Source organism: Loxodonta africana, chromosome 17, assembly GCF_030014295.1.
Source record: "Loxodonta africana isolate mLoxAfr1 chromosome 17, mLoxAfr1.hap2, whole genome shotgun sequence".
Taxonomy (NCBI): Eukaryota; Metazoa; Chordata; class Mammalia; order Proboscidea; family Elephantidae; genus Loxodonta; species Loxodonta africana.
Genome location: NC_087358.1, coordinates 31,885,772 through 31,906,291, shown reverse-complemented (window position 1 = coordinate 31,906,291; position 20,520 = coordinate 31,885,772). Strand labels below are relative to the sequence as shown.

The 20,520-nt window shown below is 38.0% G+C and overlaps 1 protein-coding gene across 5 annotated transcripts in view; it reads right to left on the bottom strand.

The window, feature by feature from the left end:
- The window catches only part of TBC1D4 (TBC1 domain family member 4), a 240,840-nt gene that overhangs the window by 48,495 nt on the left and 171,825 nt on the right, over positions 1 to 20,520 (bottom strand). For 3 of the 5 annotated variants that reach the window (XM_010589408.3, XM_064270032.1, XM_064270034.1), the window contains 3 exons: positions 20,138 to 20,257; positions 7,387 to 7,461; positions 5,848 to 6,074 (listed from right to left, as the gene is read on the bottom strand). In XM_010589408.3, the coding sequence (XP_010587710.2) occupies positions 5,848 to 6,074; positions 7,387 to 7,461; positions 20,138 to 20,257 (422 nt within the window). Of the gene's footprint in view, positions 1 to 3,906; positions 4,072 to 5,847; positions 6,075 to 7,386; positions 7,462 to 20,137; positions 20,258 to 20,520 lie in introns of all 5 variants that reach the window. The other 2 variants (XM_023547297.2, XM_023547295.2) reach the window with 2 other exon arrangements.

The following is a 20,520-nucleotide window of genomic DNA, read 5'->3' as shown; positions in this document are numbered from 1 at the left end:
GGGAAGAAGGCCTAATCTGAATTTAAAATTTCAGATTTTAAACAGTAATTCCTTTTAAAAAATATGAATTGCTAGGCTATGCCCTAACCTACCGTATACCTTACTTGACTATGCAATTTAAAGATCCATTCTATGCAGCTACTAAGATATTAAGTGCCCACTGAAAAGAAAATTATAGTATTATGACCCTCCTCCCCTCATTATTCTGAATAGTTTCATATAGCATGGTAACTGTGTGCATATGGTGTTCTCTGTGAAACAAGTGATAGTCAGAGACAAAGAGCTCAGAAATCACTAGATTAAAACCATGCTCTTGAATATTCTTGTTCTTGGGAAATACACAATAAAGTCTTAAGAGTAAAGGGACATGATGTATGCAACCTTTTCACAAATGGGTTAGAATAAAGAAATACTTCTAGGTTGCATGTGTGTGTAAATGGACAGAGATGATAAAGCAAAAGCAACCAAACATTAACAATTGGTGAATCTGAGTAAAAGGTTAACAGGAGTTCTCTGGAATAATTTTGCAACTTTTCTGTAAGTTTGAAATTATTCAAACTACCAAGAAAAAAACACTCTCTCCTAGACTTAAGTAGTAAATTTATATCTAAGTGACCTCCTACTTGAAATATGCGTATTCAGAGTGCATTTTGCTCAGTAATTGTACTACTGTGTAGATACTCATCAATAATGCATACATATGTACAATTAAAGACATGCTCAATAATATTCAAGGAAGTACTATTTTAATAGTCAAAAAACTAGAAATGACCCACATTTCCATCAGTGAGAGAATGAATAAACTGTGATATGCTAAATGGAATACTATACAGCAAAAAAAAGAATGAACAAAAGCTACACATAAAAACAAGAATGAATCTCACAAGCTAATGTTCAGTAAAAGAAGCCAGATAAAAAAGAATATATGCTGTGTCATTCCATTTATACAAAGTTCAAAACCAGGCCAAACTAATCTACGGTATTTGAGGTCAGGATGGGGGCTGTGATTGGGTGGAGAAACAAGGGGAGTCACTAGGATGCTGAGACATTTCAATTATTAACCAGGTGATGGTGACACGGGTGTGTCCACTCTGTGACAATCCATTGAGCTAGATGCTTATGACTAGCGTACTTTTCAATGAAAATAATTTTAAGTATATTTTTGGTCTACTGGGGTGCTCTGCCATCAAATTACAAAAAAAGTGTAGTGCTCTCAGATTTTTAGAATTTCTCAGAGCTAAGAAAAATTACCAAGTACAGAAAATCAGATAATTTTTAATGACCCTAAAAATTTTAAGTTCTGCATATGTTTAAATACAGCATTTTAAATAAGATAGACACAAAACGATGAAATTTTGTAATGCAAAATAACTGTATATTTGTCCTCTGGCTTCAATTCAATGTCTTTCTATTAGAATGAGGTATAGAGGGTTATGGGAAGCTATTAGCAAGAATAATGCACGCGACTAAGCAAAAACTACCAAAGACAAACATATATAACCTTCCATTAAATTTTATAGAGTCTTAAAAAAATAAGTCACTGTTTTTATACTCTACATCCTACTCACAGCTAACTTTTGACTTTTTTAATTGTCCCTTTTAGGCAAGAAGGAAACTGGAGACTAGAGGCACTCACCTTAAAACAAGAAGAAATTGCAAATGGGTTTGATGGAAAATGCTGTATTTTTAGTGATAAGTAGTACTATAAACACCTCAAAAAAACTCCAGATGTTGTAGAGTCCATTCCGACTCAGAGTGACTCTATGTGTTTCCAAGTAGAACTGCACTCCATAGGGTTTTCAAGGCTATGACCTTTCAGAAGCAGATCACCGGGCCTCTTTTCCAAGGCAACTCCGGGTGGGTTTGAACCAACCTTTCGGTTAGTAGTCAAGTACTTAACTGTCTACGCCACCCACGGGGGCCTGGCAGTACTACAGAGATGAGGAAAACTGATATTTTTATCTGTGCAAATTATTGGTTCTCTGAATTCACTGCATATTACATACATATTATACTATTTTTGTGGTTGACTTCCTACTATGGCTCTTTAAATCATTCTCCATAAAGCTGTCCCTGACAAAACTTTTTAAAATAATATTTTATTGTGTTTTCAGTGAAAATTTACACAGCAAAATAGGTTCCCATTTGACAATTTCTATACAAATTGCACAGTGACATTAGTTACATTTTTCACAGTGTGTCAACATTCCTTTTAATTGCATTCTGGTTATTGCATTTCCAGTACTCTAGTGCCCCTGACCCGTTATCTTCTCACCTTTGCTTTAGAGTAATTGTTGACTTTTGGTCTCATGTAGATGTTTGTTAAATGGAGCACCATACTGATGGGTAATAGCCTTTATTTTGTTTGCCAATCTGTTATTTTGCTTAAAGGTGGTATCAGGGGATAGTTTCAGTTCAAGGTTTAAAGGGTACCTCATGGCAGTAGTCTCAGGGAGTCCACTAGTCCAGTAACACCAGACTTTTTAAGAATTTGAGTTCTGTTCCACATCTTTCTCCCATTTTTTCAGGGTCTATGTATTTTATGTATTATAGCCCTGATCAGAACCCTGAAAAACCTTTTAAAGTCAATTCTCCATCAACTTTTCTTCATTAGAAATAAAATTCAATGTTTGAATATGACTTTGTACTAATTCAGAGAATGGTTCAGATTTAAAATTATATGAATCCCATATTTATTATCTTTCTTGGAGTGAAAAAAAATTGGCACACATGGACAAAAGAACCCAGAAAAAATTCAAGGATTGGTATAATTTAACTAGTTACTCATGGTTACTGGTTTACACGCTAACTTTCAGGATTCCCTAAGATCCAAGAAGGTTTTAGTGTCATCGGCTGGCTCACCACATGTATTCCTCTCCTCGATAAGAGTTGGCAACTACCAAGCAATTAGAAACAACACAAATGTTAACCAGCAAGAGAATGGATAAATTATGGAATATTAAGTGGAATACTACAGAGCAATGAAAATGAGTGAACTAAAGCTACACAAAAAAATTTGAAGCAGGAATGAATCTCACAAAACTTCTAAACCATCACTGCAACCCCTTTATAAGTGTTCCTAACTTAAGCCCACCACCTTCCAAGGACTGCCAAGCCCCTACTAAGAATCTGAATGATCAATATGACTTGATGTATAATTTCAAATAAAAAAAAAAGAGAAATGATTCTCAAAAAAAAAAAACCACTATATCTAATTTTTGTGTAGCTAAAAGAGCAACACAATTTAATAGTCTATGCATTATCAGTAATGAGCACAAAAACAGGACAAAAGACAATGCCTACAAGATTCAAAGAGATCCTTTACACTATCTTCAAGAGCTGATTTCAACATGAACCTGTAATCATTATGTGACTTCCACTGAGATTCAGAAATTAATGTCAGTGAATTATCAAAGAAATGCCTAGGCAATGCTCTATATACTTAATAAAAAAAACTAAAAAAAATAATAAAGATATATTAGGCCCATTACTTTAGCGCAGTTGTTTAAATCAGTGGCTTCTGCATTCCATGAGATATGCCCAAGGTGGTTAACAAAAACAGCATAACCAGGGAATGTTTGCTTAGTATGTGTTAGCTCCAGGTCTTGTTTCAAACAATACAAAGCTTAGGCTTTGAGGTCCAAAGCAAAGAAACAAACAGTACAAAAAATCTACTTCAAAACATAAGATAACCACACCATCAAAAAGTTTTGAAACTACTGGTTTGAAAAGTTCTCTTAAGAAAATCAACTGGAATTAAAACCGATATTAGAAACAGATTAGAACAAGCACAACACAAGGATGCATACATGTCACTCCAAAACTCATCAGCCACTTTTTAGTAACATATCAGTAGATCACTGCAAAAATTTTTTTGCTTTGCAAAACAGAGGACACTGATCTCACCTGATTTCATTTTCATACTGTGGGGACAGTCTACCTGAATTCTGGTAAAAGCTTTTCAGGAAAGAGGGGGCAGTGAAGGAGGGGACAGAGAGGGAAGTGTGAAGACTGGGAAGACTGGAGGACGAATTACTCTCCTTGTGTATGCGTCCGGCTGATGGAAGAATGCTGAGTACAGAAAACACAGCAAATTTGTCTTAATTTATAGTTCAGCGAAATCTTCGTTCACTATGAAAAAGCATATAAACGGGTTCTTGCTATTAATTCAATCTTTCTTTGAAAGGCTCAGAGCTGGATCTTATTTGGGAAAAAAAAAAAAAGGAGCATCCATTTTGATGATTCGCACCTAGTTGCACTCTTTGATGAACTGAACTCCTAATCTATGCAGTATTTCTAACCCTGTGTTTGTCTCTAAGAAAATCTTAACAATTTTATGACAAAAAGTAGTTTCTTTTTACATACAAAAGGCACTTCAAGGAAAAAAAAAAATAGGAAAGCATAAATAATTACAGGAAACAAGTTCCAGAAGGAAAAGCTGGTTATCAGTAGTTCAAAGACTTGACTATTTTAAAGATATAAACCTTCCAAAGAATTCAAGAATCACACGTCTGGTTGCTGGAAACCATTATAATACTGTTAGCTTAAAAAACGTTACTGTCCACGTTCTTTCCGGAAAGCTGATGAATTGTGCTGCTATAGCTTTGTCCAGAGTCCTTTTTTTTAAGAATATACCTTTCCTAGCAAGTTTTTACAATAATGCAAATAGCATTCATAGAAACTGTTTGAAGTGATATTAAAATGCATTTGGTAGAGATGGATAGGGAAATCACTTACAGTCTAAAATAACTGATGTTTTAAATTATTGAAAATAATTTTCCTGGGAAAGATGAGATTTATTGCCTTGGGTAAATAAAAATGCAGTGACCACAAAAAAGTACTCCTGTATATATGAATACTTAATCATGTTCACAAAAGGAAGTCTTAGGAATACTTAACTCTGTTGATTTATTTTCTTTTTCTATATTCTAAAATATCTTATTTTTATATCAAATCATTCAGAAAACAGCTGAAGATAAAATTATGCCATTAAAGGAAATTCTGGGGCATTTGATAACAACTGATATAGAAATTAGCCTTCTCTTTTGACTTAAGAGTTCCATTTTTTCTCCAATTGGCATCCTTACCTGAATCATGTTTCCTATATCAAACTCATAGATAAAGAGGAAAAACAAAATTAGTTATTGGATGTAAGTTCTGATTTGTGCCACACAGTAGGAAGGATAATCATGCTACAATTCCAGGTTTACCCCTTTTACTATTTCTCACTAAACCTCAAATAATTTGGTAACAGTATTTTTTACACAACATGTAATTTCTACTGGACATTTCCTATCAATGATCATATGCATATGTTTATTGGTATCACTTTATTCTAGAAAAACTTAATGATTTTCATATTTTGCTTTAATTTATTATGTAACAAAATATAGCCAAATATCCCCCATACGAAGTTAATTTAGGTAATTTTTCAACCCTGATATTGTAAGCTAATTATTTAGGCTAACAGGAAGTTCCCCTGTTATGTTACTTCTGAATTTGCTGACTTTGTTTCTTTATAGCCATCATTATCAAGAAGACACTGACTAACTGGTGCTGTCAGCAGGTTTTCAGACAAAATAGTTGCATGACATCTCATTTTTTTGTTTTTTTTTTTCCTGGAAAAAAAAAATGGGGGAGTTCCATTAAAAATAATTCTCTTATGGTGTGCCCTAAATCTTGCCCCATTTTCCAGTGACCAAGGTTTTTATAATTTATTTTTATGGTCTTTCTAAGTACTAAATGTTGATTAGAGCATAAAGTCACAATAAATCTTTACTCCACCATGATCAAAAGAGACTGACAGGACAATTTTATTTCACATTCTGGAGAGAGGTTCAGACTCACCTGCACTGTTCGCTGGAACTCTGCCTCAGAAGAGGGGAGCGGACACCATGTGCCCTCCCGTCCTGTAGGTTCAGCTTTCTCTTTGTGCTTGAAGGTGGGTGGCTGAACGTGTGTGCCCGTCTGCGGAACTGTGGGGAGTCAGAATCCTCTTCAGGGAAAGTGTGCCAAGCAGAGGACAGTGGGGAGGCTGGCGGCGTTCCTGGTGGGGAGTCTCCTGGGGAGTAGTCCTGAAAAGCAAGTAAAAGGGAGGTCTTCCTCTCCTACAAGGATCATGGCAGACCTGCTACAACACACAGCTCAAAAGTGACAGTGGCCTCTTCTTCCTCCTGGGTCATGATAAAACTTTTTTTTTTTTTTTTTTACTCAATCCATGCTAAAGGCTAATCAGTATCACCACAACCCATAACACTCTTTTTCTGATAAGCAGCTGTAAGACAGCATCCGCAAAGATAGGCCAGAAAGAGAAAGGGGTGATTCTTTCCCCCTGGTACTTTGTGGTAAAGTGCTACAGCTACTGTACTTCTCACTGTTGCCAGAAATGAAAAGAGATCATGACAAAAAGAAGGTGGAGTCTGTGTTTATGTAGCTACTAATTTCCGTGACATATCGGGTGCATGCTTCCTGTACTATCAAAACAATATTACACTGCCTAAGTGTCCCGTTCTCACAGCAAAACCACCGGGGGAAAAAAAAATAAAGCCTGTTAAGTATCTTCCTTCACTATTGATGTTCCTATCCAACTACATGTTGCCCGAGGTAATTTTTTTTTTAAAGACTCAAAAAACAGGAAATGAATGAAAAGTGAGCTATGCTGGAATGCATCTGATATTGCATGAGTAGACATAATAAATCTTTCCATTTAGACAGGTGTGTTGTTTATACTTTCCAGAACAGACAGCATTTTAGAAATGTTTAGCTTGATAAATACGGATTAGAATCAAAGCTGAACTAAATTTTCAATTCCATCAACAGAAAATTGAATAAAGATATTTTAATGCTTTTCAATTTTCTAAAAACATCAGTTGCATATGCCTTAGGTTAGATGTTTTCTATCAGAACAAAGAAACAGGAAACCAAACCTACTGGGTATTGTCTATGAAATAATGAAGAGCCTGAGATTACAGTTAAAAAGGTAAAAAATAGAGGCAGGGGAGGTAATATGGGGAGACAGCAAAAGAAAAACAGCTCACTGCGTAAGTATGGACATTATTAAGCTCCTTTTTATACAGTTTTGAGCCACTCAAATACCGTCCTCCAAAACCTAAGTGCTCCAAACAGTAAAAAGCCTGAGGGAATACAGCTAGCCTGTGAGTGCGTGTTCTATCCCAACATGAGAAAGCTTCAGCTGAAAAAGGAACAAGATGTTAATATCCAGAATCTTCTAAAATATTTATTTAAATAACAAAGCCTCAAATACTTATTTTTTTTTAAGCCATGAAGCAATCAAAATAAGGTAAGTCAGCATGCATATTACCATGTAAGTGATGGTCTCTGCTACACTCCCAATTTATTCTAAAAAAGGGAGCTCCGATTAGATACCTTCTCTGAAGCAAGACTATTGGACCGTTCAAAGCTGTCCATACTTCCAAGCCGGCCTCTCATTCTGTTAGCTCCCTAAGTGAAGAGAATAAAACTAAATTGTTCATACAGTTTAGGTTTTTACTTCAAAACTATGAAAGGCAGTTTCAGGTTCCTTCTTTATGTTAGCATTCAATTCTTTTGTGGCTTACTCAAATTGGTTAGTAGTATTAACAGCCAATTATAGCACAGTAAATAGAACTATTCATAATCTATTTCCATTATTGCTAAAATCAGCCATCAGATAACTAGATACTCAGACCAAACCCTTTGAAGTTATTTTGGTTACAAGGTTAAAAGCACTGCTCATCCGCAAGCTCCAGATACTCAGTGAGAGCCCCGTTAACTCTGTCTCCTACAGATAAACGCAAGTGTGGGCGCTGCGGCAAGACAAACCAAGAAAATGACCTAAAATTTTCTCCATACAGCCTAATTACAAATTCATAATTCGTGTCATAGGATTAAAAAAAGGGAAAACTGCTTTGTAAATTATTTATGGATTTTGCACCATTCAGTCATAATTCAAAACTACTTCAATAAACACTTAGAAGAACTGATATCAATCTGTCTTGCTTCGATACTGGTGAATTGGTTCTTTTTTTTTGGCCCGTAATTCTTTGTTTGGGATTTCACAGTGATACAAGAAAGAGGGACCTAAGAGATCATCTTGTCTAGTCCCCCCATTTTATACAGGAAGAAACTGAGGCCAAACATACAAGGAAAGAGGATAGAAAGGCACGTTGGGCGTCCCATTATACACAAGGTCATAAGAGAAAAGCACAGAATGAGGAATTCTACATGACTATAAAACCTATGGAGAAGTTCTAAAAACGGTGACCAGTCAGGTCAATATGACAGTGTGATCCTGGAAAATAAAACAATGCTCAACATTTGTATAGCACTTAACAGTATGAACGTTTTCATATATTCTTGGTTGATGTTTTCGTATTTGTTAGTTTTGTTTTTTTTCGAGGGGGTGAGGGGAAGACTCAATTTCGTTTTAATTTTTAATCTAGGTAATACTTGCACAAAGTTTCAAAAGTCACACTGTGCCACCAACCTGAAAACGAAAAGCAGCGCTCACCAACCTCCACTCTCACATCCTGAATCCCACACCCCTAAAAACTAACACTGGAAATTATTTATATTGACACTTGTGGTTTTTAGCTTATACTGCTATTCCTTCATCTTTCTAATGATTTCCTATTCTAGAAGATGAGGCTTTATTTACTATTATTATTTCACTACTCATCTCTATACATATTTCCCTCTTCCCCTCTTCTTTCAATATAGTTATTGTACAAGTTTGGATTAAATCAATATTTTGTGCTTAGATTATTATGACTTTGTAAATACCATCCACAGCTAAGCCACATATTTTACTATGCTCGAATTTCATATCTTGTACAATTTTTTTCATAGAATTAATAACTGCCTCACCAATCACTAATTTATTGCCAAACTCTCCTATATCTAAATATGGTTCAACATCATATAACCTATGAATTCCTTTTTTCTTCTTCTTCTTTGAGCTACCCATTGCAGGGCCCTCTGTCTTCCTGCCCCAATCTGGACTGGTTGCAATACAAGCTTGCTGTACAGATGTTTCCAGTGTTTTCCTGCACTATTAACCTGGACATTTCTTTTGGCCCTCTTCTATGTTGGAATTTCTGGTTCTTTGTCTTCCTTTTTCTTAGATTACTTCCTCATTTTGGTGAAGCACATTTTCTAGGTGCTTTCTGAAAAGCAATGACTGGGAAGAAAAAAAAAATTTATATGTCTTCTATATATTACATTAATAATTTGGCTGAACATGTAATTCTGGCTGGAAACATTCCTTCAGAATATACAAGCACTACTAAAATACCTTTTGGTACAGAAGTCTAATGGCATGGTGATTCTTGAGGCTTTGTATGTGACCTGCTATTCTCTCTGGAACAGATTCTGAGTTTACTCTTGGCTTTTCACAATGATATGCCTTGGTGCGGTTTTTATTAATCATTGTATTGTGCACTTACTGAGTCTAGTAAATTTGAAAACTCATGTCCATTTGTTCTGAGAATTTTATTTTATTATTTCTTTGAAAGTTTCATATATATATATGGGTGGCACAGTAGCTAAGAGTTTGGCTGCTAACCAAAAGTTTGGCAGTTTGAATCTACAAGCTGTTCTTGGAAATCCTATGGAGCAGTTCAACTCAGTCCTATAAGGTCAGAATCGACTCATACATAGGACCAAAAATTAACATCATGATAAACGAAGAAAAGATTGAAATTGTCAAGGATTTCATTTTACGTGGATCCATAATCAATGTCCATGGAAGCAACAGTCAAGAATCAAACAACGTATTGCATTGGGCAAATCTGCTGCAAAAGACATCTTTAAAGTACTGGAAAGCTACGATGTCACTTTGAGGACTACAGTACACCTGACCCAAACCATGGTATTTTCAATCACCTCATATGCATGCAAAAGCTGGACAATCAATAAGGGAGACCAAAGAAGAACTGATGCATTTGAGTTGCAATGTTGGCAAAGAATGCTGAATATATCATGGACTGCCAGAAGAAGGAACACATCTGTCTTGAAAAAAGTACAGCCAGAATGCTCCTTAGAAGCAAGGATGGCAAGACTTCGTCTCACATACTTTGGACATATTATCAGGAGGGTCCAGTCCTTAGAGAAGGACATCATGCTTGGTAAAGTAGAGGGTTAGCAAAAAAGAGGAAGACCCTCAATGAGATGGATTTACACAGTGGCTGCAACAATTGGCTATTTTCCATTTCCTTGTCATTTTGTTCTGTTTTCTAAGAGATTTTTTCAATTCTAGCTTGTAAGCCTCCTATTGAATTGTTTGTCTACTATCAGAAAGTTTTAAGAGTTCTTCCTTGATCTCAATTGACTGCTTTGCATTTATGGTATCCCCAGAACAAGGGGATACTGCGTGGTTTAAAGTAAGGAAAGGTGTGCGTCAGCATTGTATCCTTTTACCATACTTATTCAATCTGTATGCTGAGCAAATAATACGAGAAGCTGGACTATATGAAGAAGAATGGGGCATCAGGATTGGAGGATGACTCATTAACAACCTGCATTATGCAGATGACACAACCTTGCTTGCTGAAAGTGAAGAGGACTTGAAACACTTATTGATGAAGATCAAAGACCACAGCCTTCAGTATGGATTGCACCTCAACATAAAGAAAACAAAAATCCTCACAACTGGTCCAAAAAGCAGTATCATGATAAACAGAGAAAAGACTGAAGTTATCAAGGATTTCATTTTACTTGGATCCACAATCAACACCCATGGAAGCAGCAGTCAAGAAATCATAAGACACATTGCATTGGGCAAATCTGCTCCAAAAGACCCCTTTTAAAGTGTTGAAAAGCAAAGATGTCATCTTGAAGACTAAGGTGTGCCTGACCCAAGCCATGGTATTTTCAATAGCATCATACGCATGCAAAAGCTGGACAATGAATAAGGAAGACTGAAGGAGAACTGATGCCTTTGAATTGTGGTATTGGTGAAGAATATCGACTATACCATGGACTGCCAAAAGAGCAAACACATCTATCTTGGAAGAAGTACAACCAGAATGCTCCTTAGAAGGAAGGATGGCGAGACTGTGTCTTACATACTTTGGACATGTTGTCAGGGAGATCAGTCCCTAGAGAAGGACATAATGCTTGGTAAAGTACAGGGTCAACAAAAAGGAGGAAGTCCCTCAATGAGATTGACTGACACAGTGACTGCAACAATGGGCTCAAGCATAACGATTGTGGACATTGTTTTGTTCTGTTGTACATAGGGTTGCTATGAGTTGGAACCAACTTGACCACACCTAATAACAATCCCTGGTGGAGCAGTGATTAAGAGGTTGGCTGCTAACCAAAAGGTTGGGGGTTCAAATCCACCAGACGTTCCTTGGAAACCCTATGAGGCAGTTCCAGTCTGTCCAGTAGGGTCTCTATGAGTTGGAGTCAACTTGATGGCAATGGGTTTTTTAGTTTTTTGGTCTATTCTTGTTTCATAAAAGTAGTGTTTATTCTTATGTATATTAATTATAATTTTCTAACTTTCCTAGCTCCCTACAATTTCTGTTTCCTACAAGTTCTTCTCTGTTTATTTTGTTCTATCTTTTATATATAGGGGATTTTCAAATGCCTGATGACCTTAGATTTGTAGAGTAAGACTGGGCTTTTTATCTGGTTCATTGTTTTCTAGAGTGACTTGGCAGGCACTCAGTAGGTTCACTGTGGCACCCTAAAATGTTATTGTATGTAGGTGTTTTATCTGAGGTGGATGAGTTTCTCCAGAGAAGAGCCCTTCAATCTCTTGCATAAAGAGTGGAGGGTTAGTGGAGGGTAAATGGAGGGTGAGGAAAGAAATGAACATGACCATTCTGTACAATGAAAACCAAGCAGGGTGAGAAGGCTAGTTAGTCTTGATGTTCAGTACAGGCTCTCGCTAATCCTCTTTTCAATACAGTATCTCATCCCCCTGAGTCAAACTTTCTGGGGAGGTTTGTCTGAGGCATAAATCAATAGCTTCCCTCCAGAGTCAAGGTGGGGGAAGGTGTCGCCTAGCTGCCTAGAGCGGGGGAGGGGAGCTGGAGGTCTAACTGTGCCTAATTCCTATTTTCTATCAGTCCTCCAGTTTTCAGTTCCACCCGCTCATCCCTGCCTTCTGAAGTACTAGGCACTTTAACCTCTTGAGTCTTTAAGGGAGTTCTGTGAAAAATCAGCTGGTTTCAAATGGTATGTACTTTCACAATGGAATTCTTGCACTCAGCTAAGCTGGTTATCACTCATCTACCCACCTCTGCCATTTCCTCTTCTGTTCTCTATTTCTTTACAGATTTCTTTAAATCTTTTTTATTCCTTCAGTGTAATTTTAGTAGAGTTTTAAGAGACAGCAGAGATAAATGAATTTGTTCAATCTACCATGTTGCAACCTTTTTTTAAACATCAGGTGGCACAAAACAGGCTGGTGCTAGATTTGGCTCACAGGTCATTTGCTTACTCCTACTGTACACTGGAGGTGGTAGTGCAAACGGTTAACATGCTTGGCTACTAACCAAAAGGTTGGTGGTTCCAATTCACCCACAAGTGCCTCAGAGGAATGACATGGCAATCTACTTCTGAAAGACCAGCCATTGACAAACCTATGGAGCACAGTTTTACTCTGGCACATGTGGGTTGCCATGAGTTAGGGCCAACTCAACAGCAATTGGATTTTTACTATACACAGTCATTTAATCCTCATGACCAATTGATTATTATTTTTATTTTACTTATCAGGACACAAACTCTCAGAAAGTTGAAATGATTTGCCTAAATTTACAAAGGTAATGGCACAGAAGAACTCTCAAAAACAGACCTAATGTAACAAAGGTATATATTAATAAAGATTAAAAAAATGAGGTCTGTCATACCTATATGCCATCTATTGATATTATAAAAGCTACTTAAAAATAAATTTATAAAATAACAAGGTTTTTCCTATGTCTTCAAAGAAAATTTTATGATCTCAATGTGTCAGTAATTCTGTGTTATGTTTAAAAGCCAAGATGATATTGAGATACACAAATGGAAGTTAGGCAGCATGGGAACTATGAAGCAGTGTTCTGTTATACTTAGCCTGAGTGCAAATAAAGATATTAGCTAGACTAGCAGATGATTACCACTGTAATTCTGACAGCTTCAGAGCTTAACGACAAGAAGAGATGTTTAAAAAAAAAAAAAATAGATGGCATTTCTTCAATATGACACCAACAACACAAGCAACAAAAGAAAAAACAGATTGGACTTCCTTTGTGTCTCAAAGGACACCACGAAAAAAATGAAAAGACAACCCACAGAATGGAAGAAAAGCTTTGCAAATCATATATCTAATAAAGGATTTGTATCTAGAATATTTAAAGAAGTTCTACAATTCAACAGCAAAAACACAAATAATCCAATTTAAAAACAAGTAGAGATCTCAACAGATATTCCTCCAAAGAACATACTCAAATGGCCACATGAAAGATGAAAAGATGCTCAATACATTAGCCATCAGGGAAATACAAATCAAAACCACAATGAGATACCACTTCATACCCACAGGGAATGGTTACAATCAAAATGACAGATAATAATAAATGTTAATAAAAATATGGAGAAATTAGGAGCCTCAGCAATTACTTGTGGGAATGTAAAATGGTGCAGCCACTTTGGAAAAGCAACTGGCCGTTCTGCAGAAGGTTAAACAGAGTTACCATATAATCCAGCAACCCCACTCCTAGCTGGTGGATTCAAACTGCCGACCTTTTGGTTAGCAGCCTGAGCTCTTAACCACTGCACATTAGGGCTCCCTTGTTGTCTTATTAGGTCATTTGAGTTGTTATCTCTTTTTGACTGATGATATTGAGCTTCTCCATTGCCTCCTTCCACAAATGTAGTTGATTTGATTCCTGTGTATTGCACCCAGTGAGGGTCACATGTATAGTCACTGTTATGGATTGAATTGTGTCCTCCAAAATGTGTGTCAACTTGGCTAGTCCATGATTCCCAGTATTATGTGATTATCCACCATTTTGTCATCTGATGTGATTTTCCTGTGTGTTGTAAATCCTACTTCTATGATGTTAATGAGGTAGAATTAGAGGCAGTTATGCTAATGAGGTAAGACTCAATCTACAAGATTAGTTTTGTTGTAAGACAATCTCTTTAGAGATGTAAAAGAAAGAAGTGAGCAGGGAGACTTGGTGACCTCATATCACCAAAAAGCTAGTGCCAGAAACAGAGTGTGTCCTTTGTACCCAGGGTCCCTGTGCTAAGAATCTCATAGTCCAGGGGAAGATTAATGATAAGGACCTTCCTCCAGAGCCACAGAGACAAAAAGCCTTCCCCTGGAGCTGGCACCCTGAATTCAGGCTTCTAGCCTCCTTGACTGTAAGAGAATAAATTTCTTTGTTAAAGCAACCCATCTGTGGTATTTCTGTCATAGCAGTACTAGATAACCAAGACCGTAGCTATTTACTGTGGTTGAAAAAAGGTATTTCCAACGAATAAATCATTGGTCTTGCAAAATTCTACCATTCGATCTCCCGTATCATTGCTATCATCAAGGCCATATTTTCCAACTACTGATCTTTTCTTCTTTGTTTCCAACTTTCACATTCCAATCAACAGTAATTATCAATGCATCCTGACTGCATGTTTGACCAATTTCAGACTGCAAAGCTTGGTAAAAATCTTCAGTTTATTCATCTTTGGCATTAGTGGTTGGTGCATAGATTTGACTAAGAGTTTTATTAATGGTCTTCCTTGTAGGCATATGGATATTATCCTATCACTGGCAGCACTGTATTTCAGGATAGATCTTGAGATTTTTTTTTGGCAGAGGGGATGAATTCGACACTGTTCCTCTTCAATTTGTCATTCCCAGCATGGTAGAACATATGAATGGCCAATATCAGTCCATTTCAGCTCACTAATACCTAGGACGGAGCTCTGGTGGCACAGTGATTAAGAGCTCAGCTGTTAACCAAAAGGTCCACAGTTCAAATCCACCAGCTAATCCTTGGAACCCCTATGGGGCAGTTCTACTCTGACCTATAAGGTTGCTATGAGTCGGAATCGACTAAATGGCAAGGAGTTTGAATGTCTAGGATATGGATTTTCATGTGTTCCATTTCATTTCTGACAACTTCCAATTTTGCTTGATTCATACTTTGTACATTCCACACTCCAATTATTAATGAACATTTGCAGCTGTTTCTACTCATTTTGAGTCATGCCACATCAACAAATGAAGTTCCTAAAAGCTCCATCCATGTCATTAAGGTTGACTCTCTGTGGAGGCAGCTTTCTCAGGTAGTATTTTGTATGCCTTCCAACCTGAGGGGCTCATATTCTAGCACTATATCAGACACTGTTCCACTGCTTCCATAAGGTTTCCACTGGCCAATTTTTCCAGAAATAGATCACCTTCTTTCCAGTCTGCCTTAGTCTGGAAGCTCCACTGAAACCTATCCACCAGAGTGACTTTGCTAGTATTTGAGATACCAGTGGCATAGCTCCCAGCGTCACAGCAACATGTACGTCACCACAGTACAACAAACTGACAGACGAGTGGTGAAAGACCTTGTTAGATCACATAATTGATGGCAGTTGGCAGCACTTTGGGACACAGAAGTTACTATATCTACCTTGACCAAAATAGATTGGCTGTGTATGCCCTTGCCAAAATAGTCATTCCAGCAATTCAAGGCATGTCGGAGACACTTCAAAGTCAGCCACCCAAGCTCTGTGCACAATGCCAAGGTACGAGATGGGGCTCAAGAGAGTCATACTCTACTCTTCTGTCAAGAGTGAATGAACAGAAATTTATTTTCTCACAGTTTAAACAATCAAACAAAAAAGACCCATTGCCATCGGGTCGATTCCAACTCATAGCAACCCTATAGGACAGAGTATAACTGCCCCATAGAGTTTCCAAGCAGCACCTGGTGGATCTGAACTGTCAACCTTTTGGTCAGCAGATGTAGCTTTTAACCACTACACCACCAGGGTTTCCTCTCACAGTTTAGGAGGCTAGAAATCTGAATTCAGGGGCACTGGCTCTAGGGGAACACTTTCTGTCTGTGTTGCCTATGGATGGAACATCCTTGTCTCTTTTCAGCTTCTCTTTCTCCATTGGTAATCTTCATGTGGCACCAATCTTACTCCATTTGTCCTTGCTTCTGTGCCTAATCTGCTCTTTTTATATCTCAGATTGGCTTAAAATACACCCTACAGTGACATGGACTTATTAACCTAACAAAGAAAACCCTATTCCCAAATGGGATTACTTCCACAGGTACATGGGTTCAAATTTACAACACATTATTTTGGGGGGACCCCAATCAATTCATAAACTACTGTATATACCATCTTACCTCTATAAAAACCAAAACCTGTTGCCGTCAAGTAGATTCTGACTCACAGTGACCCCACAGGACAGAGCAGAACCCCCTAGGGTTTCTAAGGAGCAGCTGGTATATTCAAACTGCTGACCTTTTGGCTAGCAGACGAGCTCTGAGCCACTTCGGCACCAGGGCTCACACCTCTATAGTGTGATATTTTCCTAAGATACTGACATTTAATCCTCACAATAATGCAAACTAAGCAGGCATTTGTATATGATTTCATGAATGGGCAAACCGTGATTTAGAAAAGGTAAATAATGTGTCCAAGATCAAAAACAAAATCTGCTGGGGCCAGGTCTTGAATTCCAGTCTCTGAACCACCTACTTAAATGGTCTTTCTACTAAAGCTCTCACTAAACACCATGTGTTCAGTTCATGTAGCTGATACTAGTGGATAAGGATAATCTGTTTATGACGTTAGTGCTTCACGAACAGCTGATGTACAGCCACTCCTGTTTGTTAGTGGAGCCTTGCATGTTTTTATGATGTTGAACAGGTTTCAGTGGAGCTTGTAAACTAAGACAGACTAGGAAGAAAGGCCTGGCAATGTACTTCCAGAAATCAGCCAGTGAAAACCCTATGCATCACAACGGTCTGATCTACAACCAGTCATGGAAACGGTGTTTTGTTGCAGTATACACAAGGTCACCAAGGGGTAGGGGGACTCAAAGACAGCTAACAACAAGAGTAGCAGGTCTCAGAATTTGGTGCACACATGAAGATCATCAGGAGGCCTTGTGAAAACACAGAGTGCTGGATCTCACTCCCAGAGTTTCTTATTCAAGACACCTGGGGTAGACCCTGAGCATACGTATTCCTAACAAGTTCCCAGGCGCGATGATGTTGCTGGTGTGGGGCCACTTGTTAAGAACAAAAGGCCCCCCAAAGAATAAGTAATCACATACAGTGAGTTAAGATGCCAAATTGAGGCTGTACATCAGAGTTACCTGTGGCATTTCCAAACCACGTGGATGACTCAACCCCACGCCCCTGCTATTTTGATGTAGTACTTCAGGGGCTGGCCTCAGGAGTCTATGTATTCAGAGAGCTCTGCTGATGATGCTGTCGTACAGCCAAGACTGAGCAGAGGGGAAGATCAGACTCACTGAACTGTTTACGTCTATGAAATAAGTTCTTTGTTAAAGTACTTAACTAACTGTTACCATTTGCCTAACAAATTCACTTCAGATACACTAAAAAACAAGTTTAAAATAAACAGAAATGCCTTGATTTACAGTACTTCCTCAAAAACTTAACGCTCTGTTTCTCTGGGCCTACACTCTGAATCTTTTCTGAAGGTTATGCTAACTTTACAAAACCTATTGTAATTGAGTAGATTTCTACTCATAGCGACCTTATGGACAGAACAGAACCACCCCATGTGGTTTCCAAGGAGTGGCTGGTGGATTTGAACTGCTGACCTTTTGGTTAGCAGCTGAGCTCTTAACCACTGCACCACCAAAGCATTGGTCTTCACAAAGGGCCTGTATAAATGAGCTTTTACCTCGCTCATGAACCTTGGAGCCAGTTGCTTTAAATAGCCATCTGTTCTTTTCTCTGTTAAAAAGTGAAAAAACACCCTCCCCCTCCCTTGCAAAAATAATACCACAATTTATATGGCATCTTGCCTTTTAAAGGAGTTCCAGTGGTGCTGCGGTTAAAGCACTTGGCCACTAACCAACAAGCTGGCAGTTGAAACCCACCAGATGCTCCGCAGGAGAAAGACGTGGCAGTCTGTTTCTGTTAAAGATTTACAGCCTTGGAAACCCTATGGGGCTGCTCTCTTATGTCCTACAGTGTCTCTATGAGTTGGAATTGACTCAACAGTAGTGGGTTTGGTTGGTGGGCTTGCTTTTTAAATCCAAACAAGGATTTCTCTGACAATATATATCACTAATTTATAGCTCTCCTAGCATTCCTTTTTTTTTTTTTTAAATGGAGAAGCTCCTCTACCTCTTGTAACTAGTATTAATTACATCCAGTATTCTATTCATATCAAATTTTCAATGTATTCATTTATTATTTATTTTTTATGTCAGAATAGACTCATGGTTTCCTATTATTCAACAGGTTATAATCTGTTGTCATCAATTATTTTGATGCTTATATTGACTGAGACATAGCCAGTGCCAGCCCTTTCAAGGTCTTTACATCTTTATATCTCTGTCCTTCTTTGAGCACTGCCTTACTATCTAGGACACCAAGATATTTCAGGTCCTCTTGCACTCTCCCTGCAGCTCTGGGCTCACTCATTTCTCCCAGAAGCCCTGGTTTCTTTTAGTGGAGAATATACACAGAAACCAAAGTCTGGGTACTAGATGTCACCCAAGCAGGGTTATTACCCTGGTGGTGCAGGGGTTAAGAGCTCAGCTGTTAACCAAAAGGTCGGCAGTTTGAATCTACGAGCTGCTCCTTGGAAGCCCCATGGGGCAGTTCCACCCTGTCCTATAGGGTCACTATGAGTCGGAATTGACTCGACTGCAATGGGTTTGGTTTTTTGGTTTTATGGGAAAGCTAAGGAGCCCTGGTGGCACAAACGCTTAAGAGCTCGGCTGCTAAACAAAAGGTTGAAAGTTGAAACTTACTCAGAGGCTCCGACGGAGAAAGACCTGTGATCTGCTTCTGTAAAGATTACAGCCAGGAAAACCTATGGGGCAGTTCTACTCTGTCACATGGGGTTGCTGTGAGTTGAAATAGACTCTATTGCACCTAACAACATAGGAAAGCTGCTCCCAGGTCCTCTCACAGGACAGAATTAAGGACCATATGTACATATTTATACCTATATTTACTTCGAAATATATATACATTAAAAGCCGTAAGTTCATATTGATACCTCTAAGTCAAATCCAACAATGCAGAGTTCATTCTAATTTCTTGTCTCTTCATATTTGTAATTCCCTTCTCCCTGGACCCCACTATCTTTAATATATTTACTTATGTGATCAGTCCCTCTGTAAGTAACCAATCTCCACAGCTGCCACCACACAGATACCCCCTCTCCCAACTCAGGCTGCCACTCCCACACATTTAAACCATCCTCACCCTGCTCAGACTCCAGCTCCTCACACTTGGCGTCTTGCTACGTGAACACCTTGCCTACCCATGCTAGACCATTCTCTGCAGGGATGTCCACCTTACCCATTCAAGCTCCAACTTCCCGAACCAGCCTATTTTCCAATGCAGATGCCTTCCTGACCACACTCTGTTCCCACAGGCTGCACTGGAACACCTTCACACTCTATACCCCAGACAGCGTACACTCTCTGCTCTGATCCAGTGGCTCCCTGCCCCCAGCCCCAATATCTAACAGCTTTAACATTACTGTTCAGGGGAAGGCAAACCATTTTACTCATTTTTAAAATGGAATAAATAAATTTCCATTAATTTATTCTTATGATTTTCAGCATTTCTTACCAGTCCCTAAGAGGGGCTTCTTTACAACTGTATGGGATATGGCAAACGATAAAAAGTTCTTATAGTATTGGGCATCAATAGTTTATTTTCCCTATATAAATCTTTACTACTAAATCTCTATTGCTCGAATTCAGGTATCAGAGGTACCAGAATAAATCTAGGTCTGAGAATGAAACTTATTTTTAAAGATTATTTTAGATAAGTATTAACTAAATGAATGTTGTCTTAGTTTTGTTTTTTTTTTTTGAAGGAAATCTTCTATAAGCCAGGTGAGAATGAAACAAAGCAGTTAGAAAACACGGTCATTAATACCCAAAAGATTCACAGTCTAATCTTACCCTTGAGAAGATATTTTCCAGGGAACTGGTTAAGGATCTCTTAGCCTTATTTTTCAGAATGTCAAGTTTGAACCTCCCACCGCTTGTCGCATTTTCTGGAATTGCACTATTTGAAACAGTCTATAGAGAGAAAAACGGATAAATTTTAGTTTGCAAGCATTCAAGGTTAAATGAGGCTTTAAGTGTAGGCTTAACCAAGCCATTAAAACGCGTAAGAATTCTTCAGTAGCTCCGTTAAGAAGTAATGATTTAGGTTCCGCATTATGAACACACAGATTATAAGACAAAGAGTCTAATTTTTAAAACTGTAAATAATAAAAAAGACAGCAATAAGATCTTTCCTTCATGCCTTTCCTTTCTTCTAATAAATTCCGGATGCATTT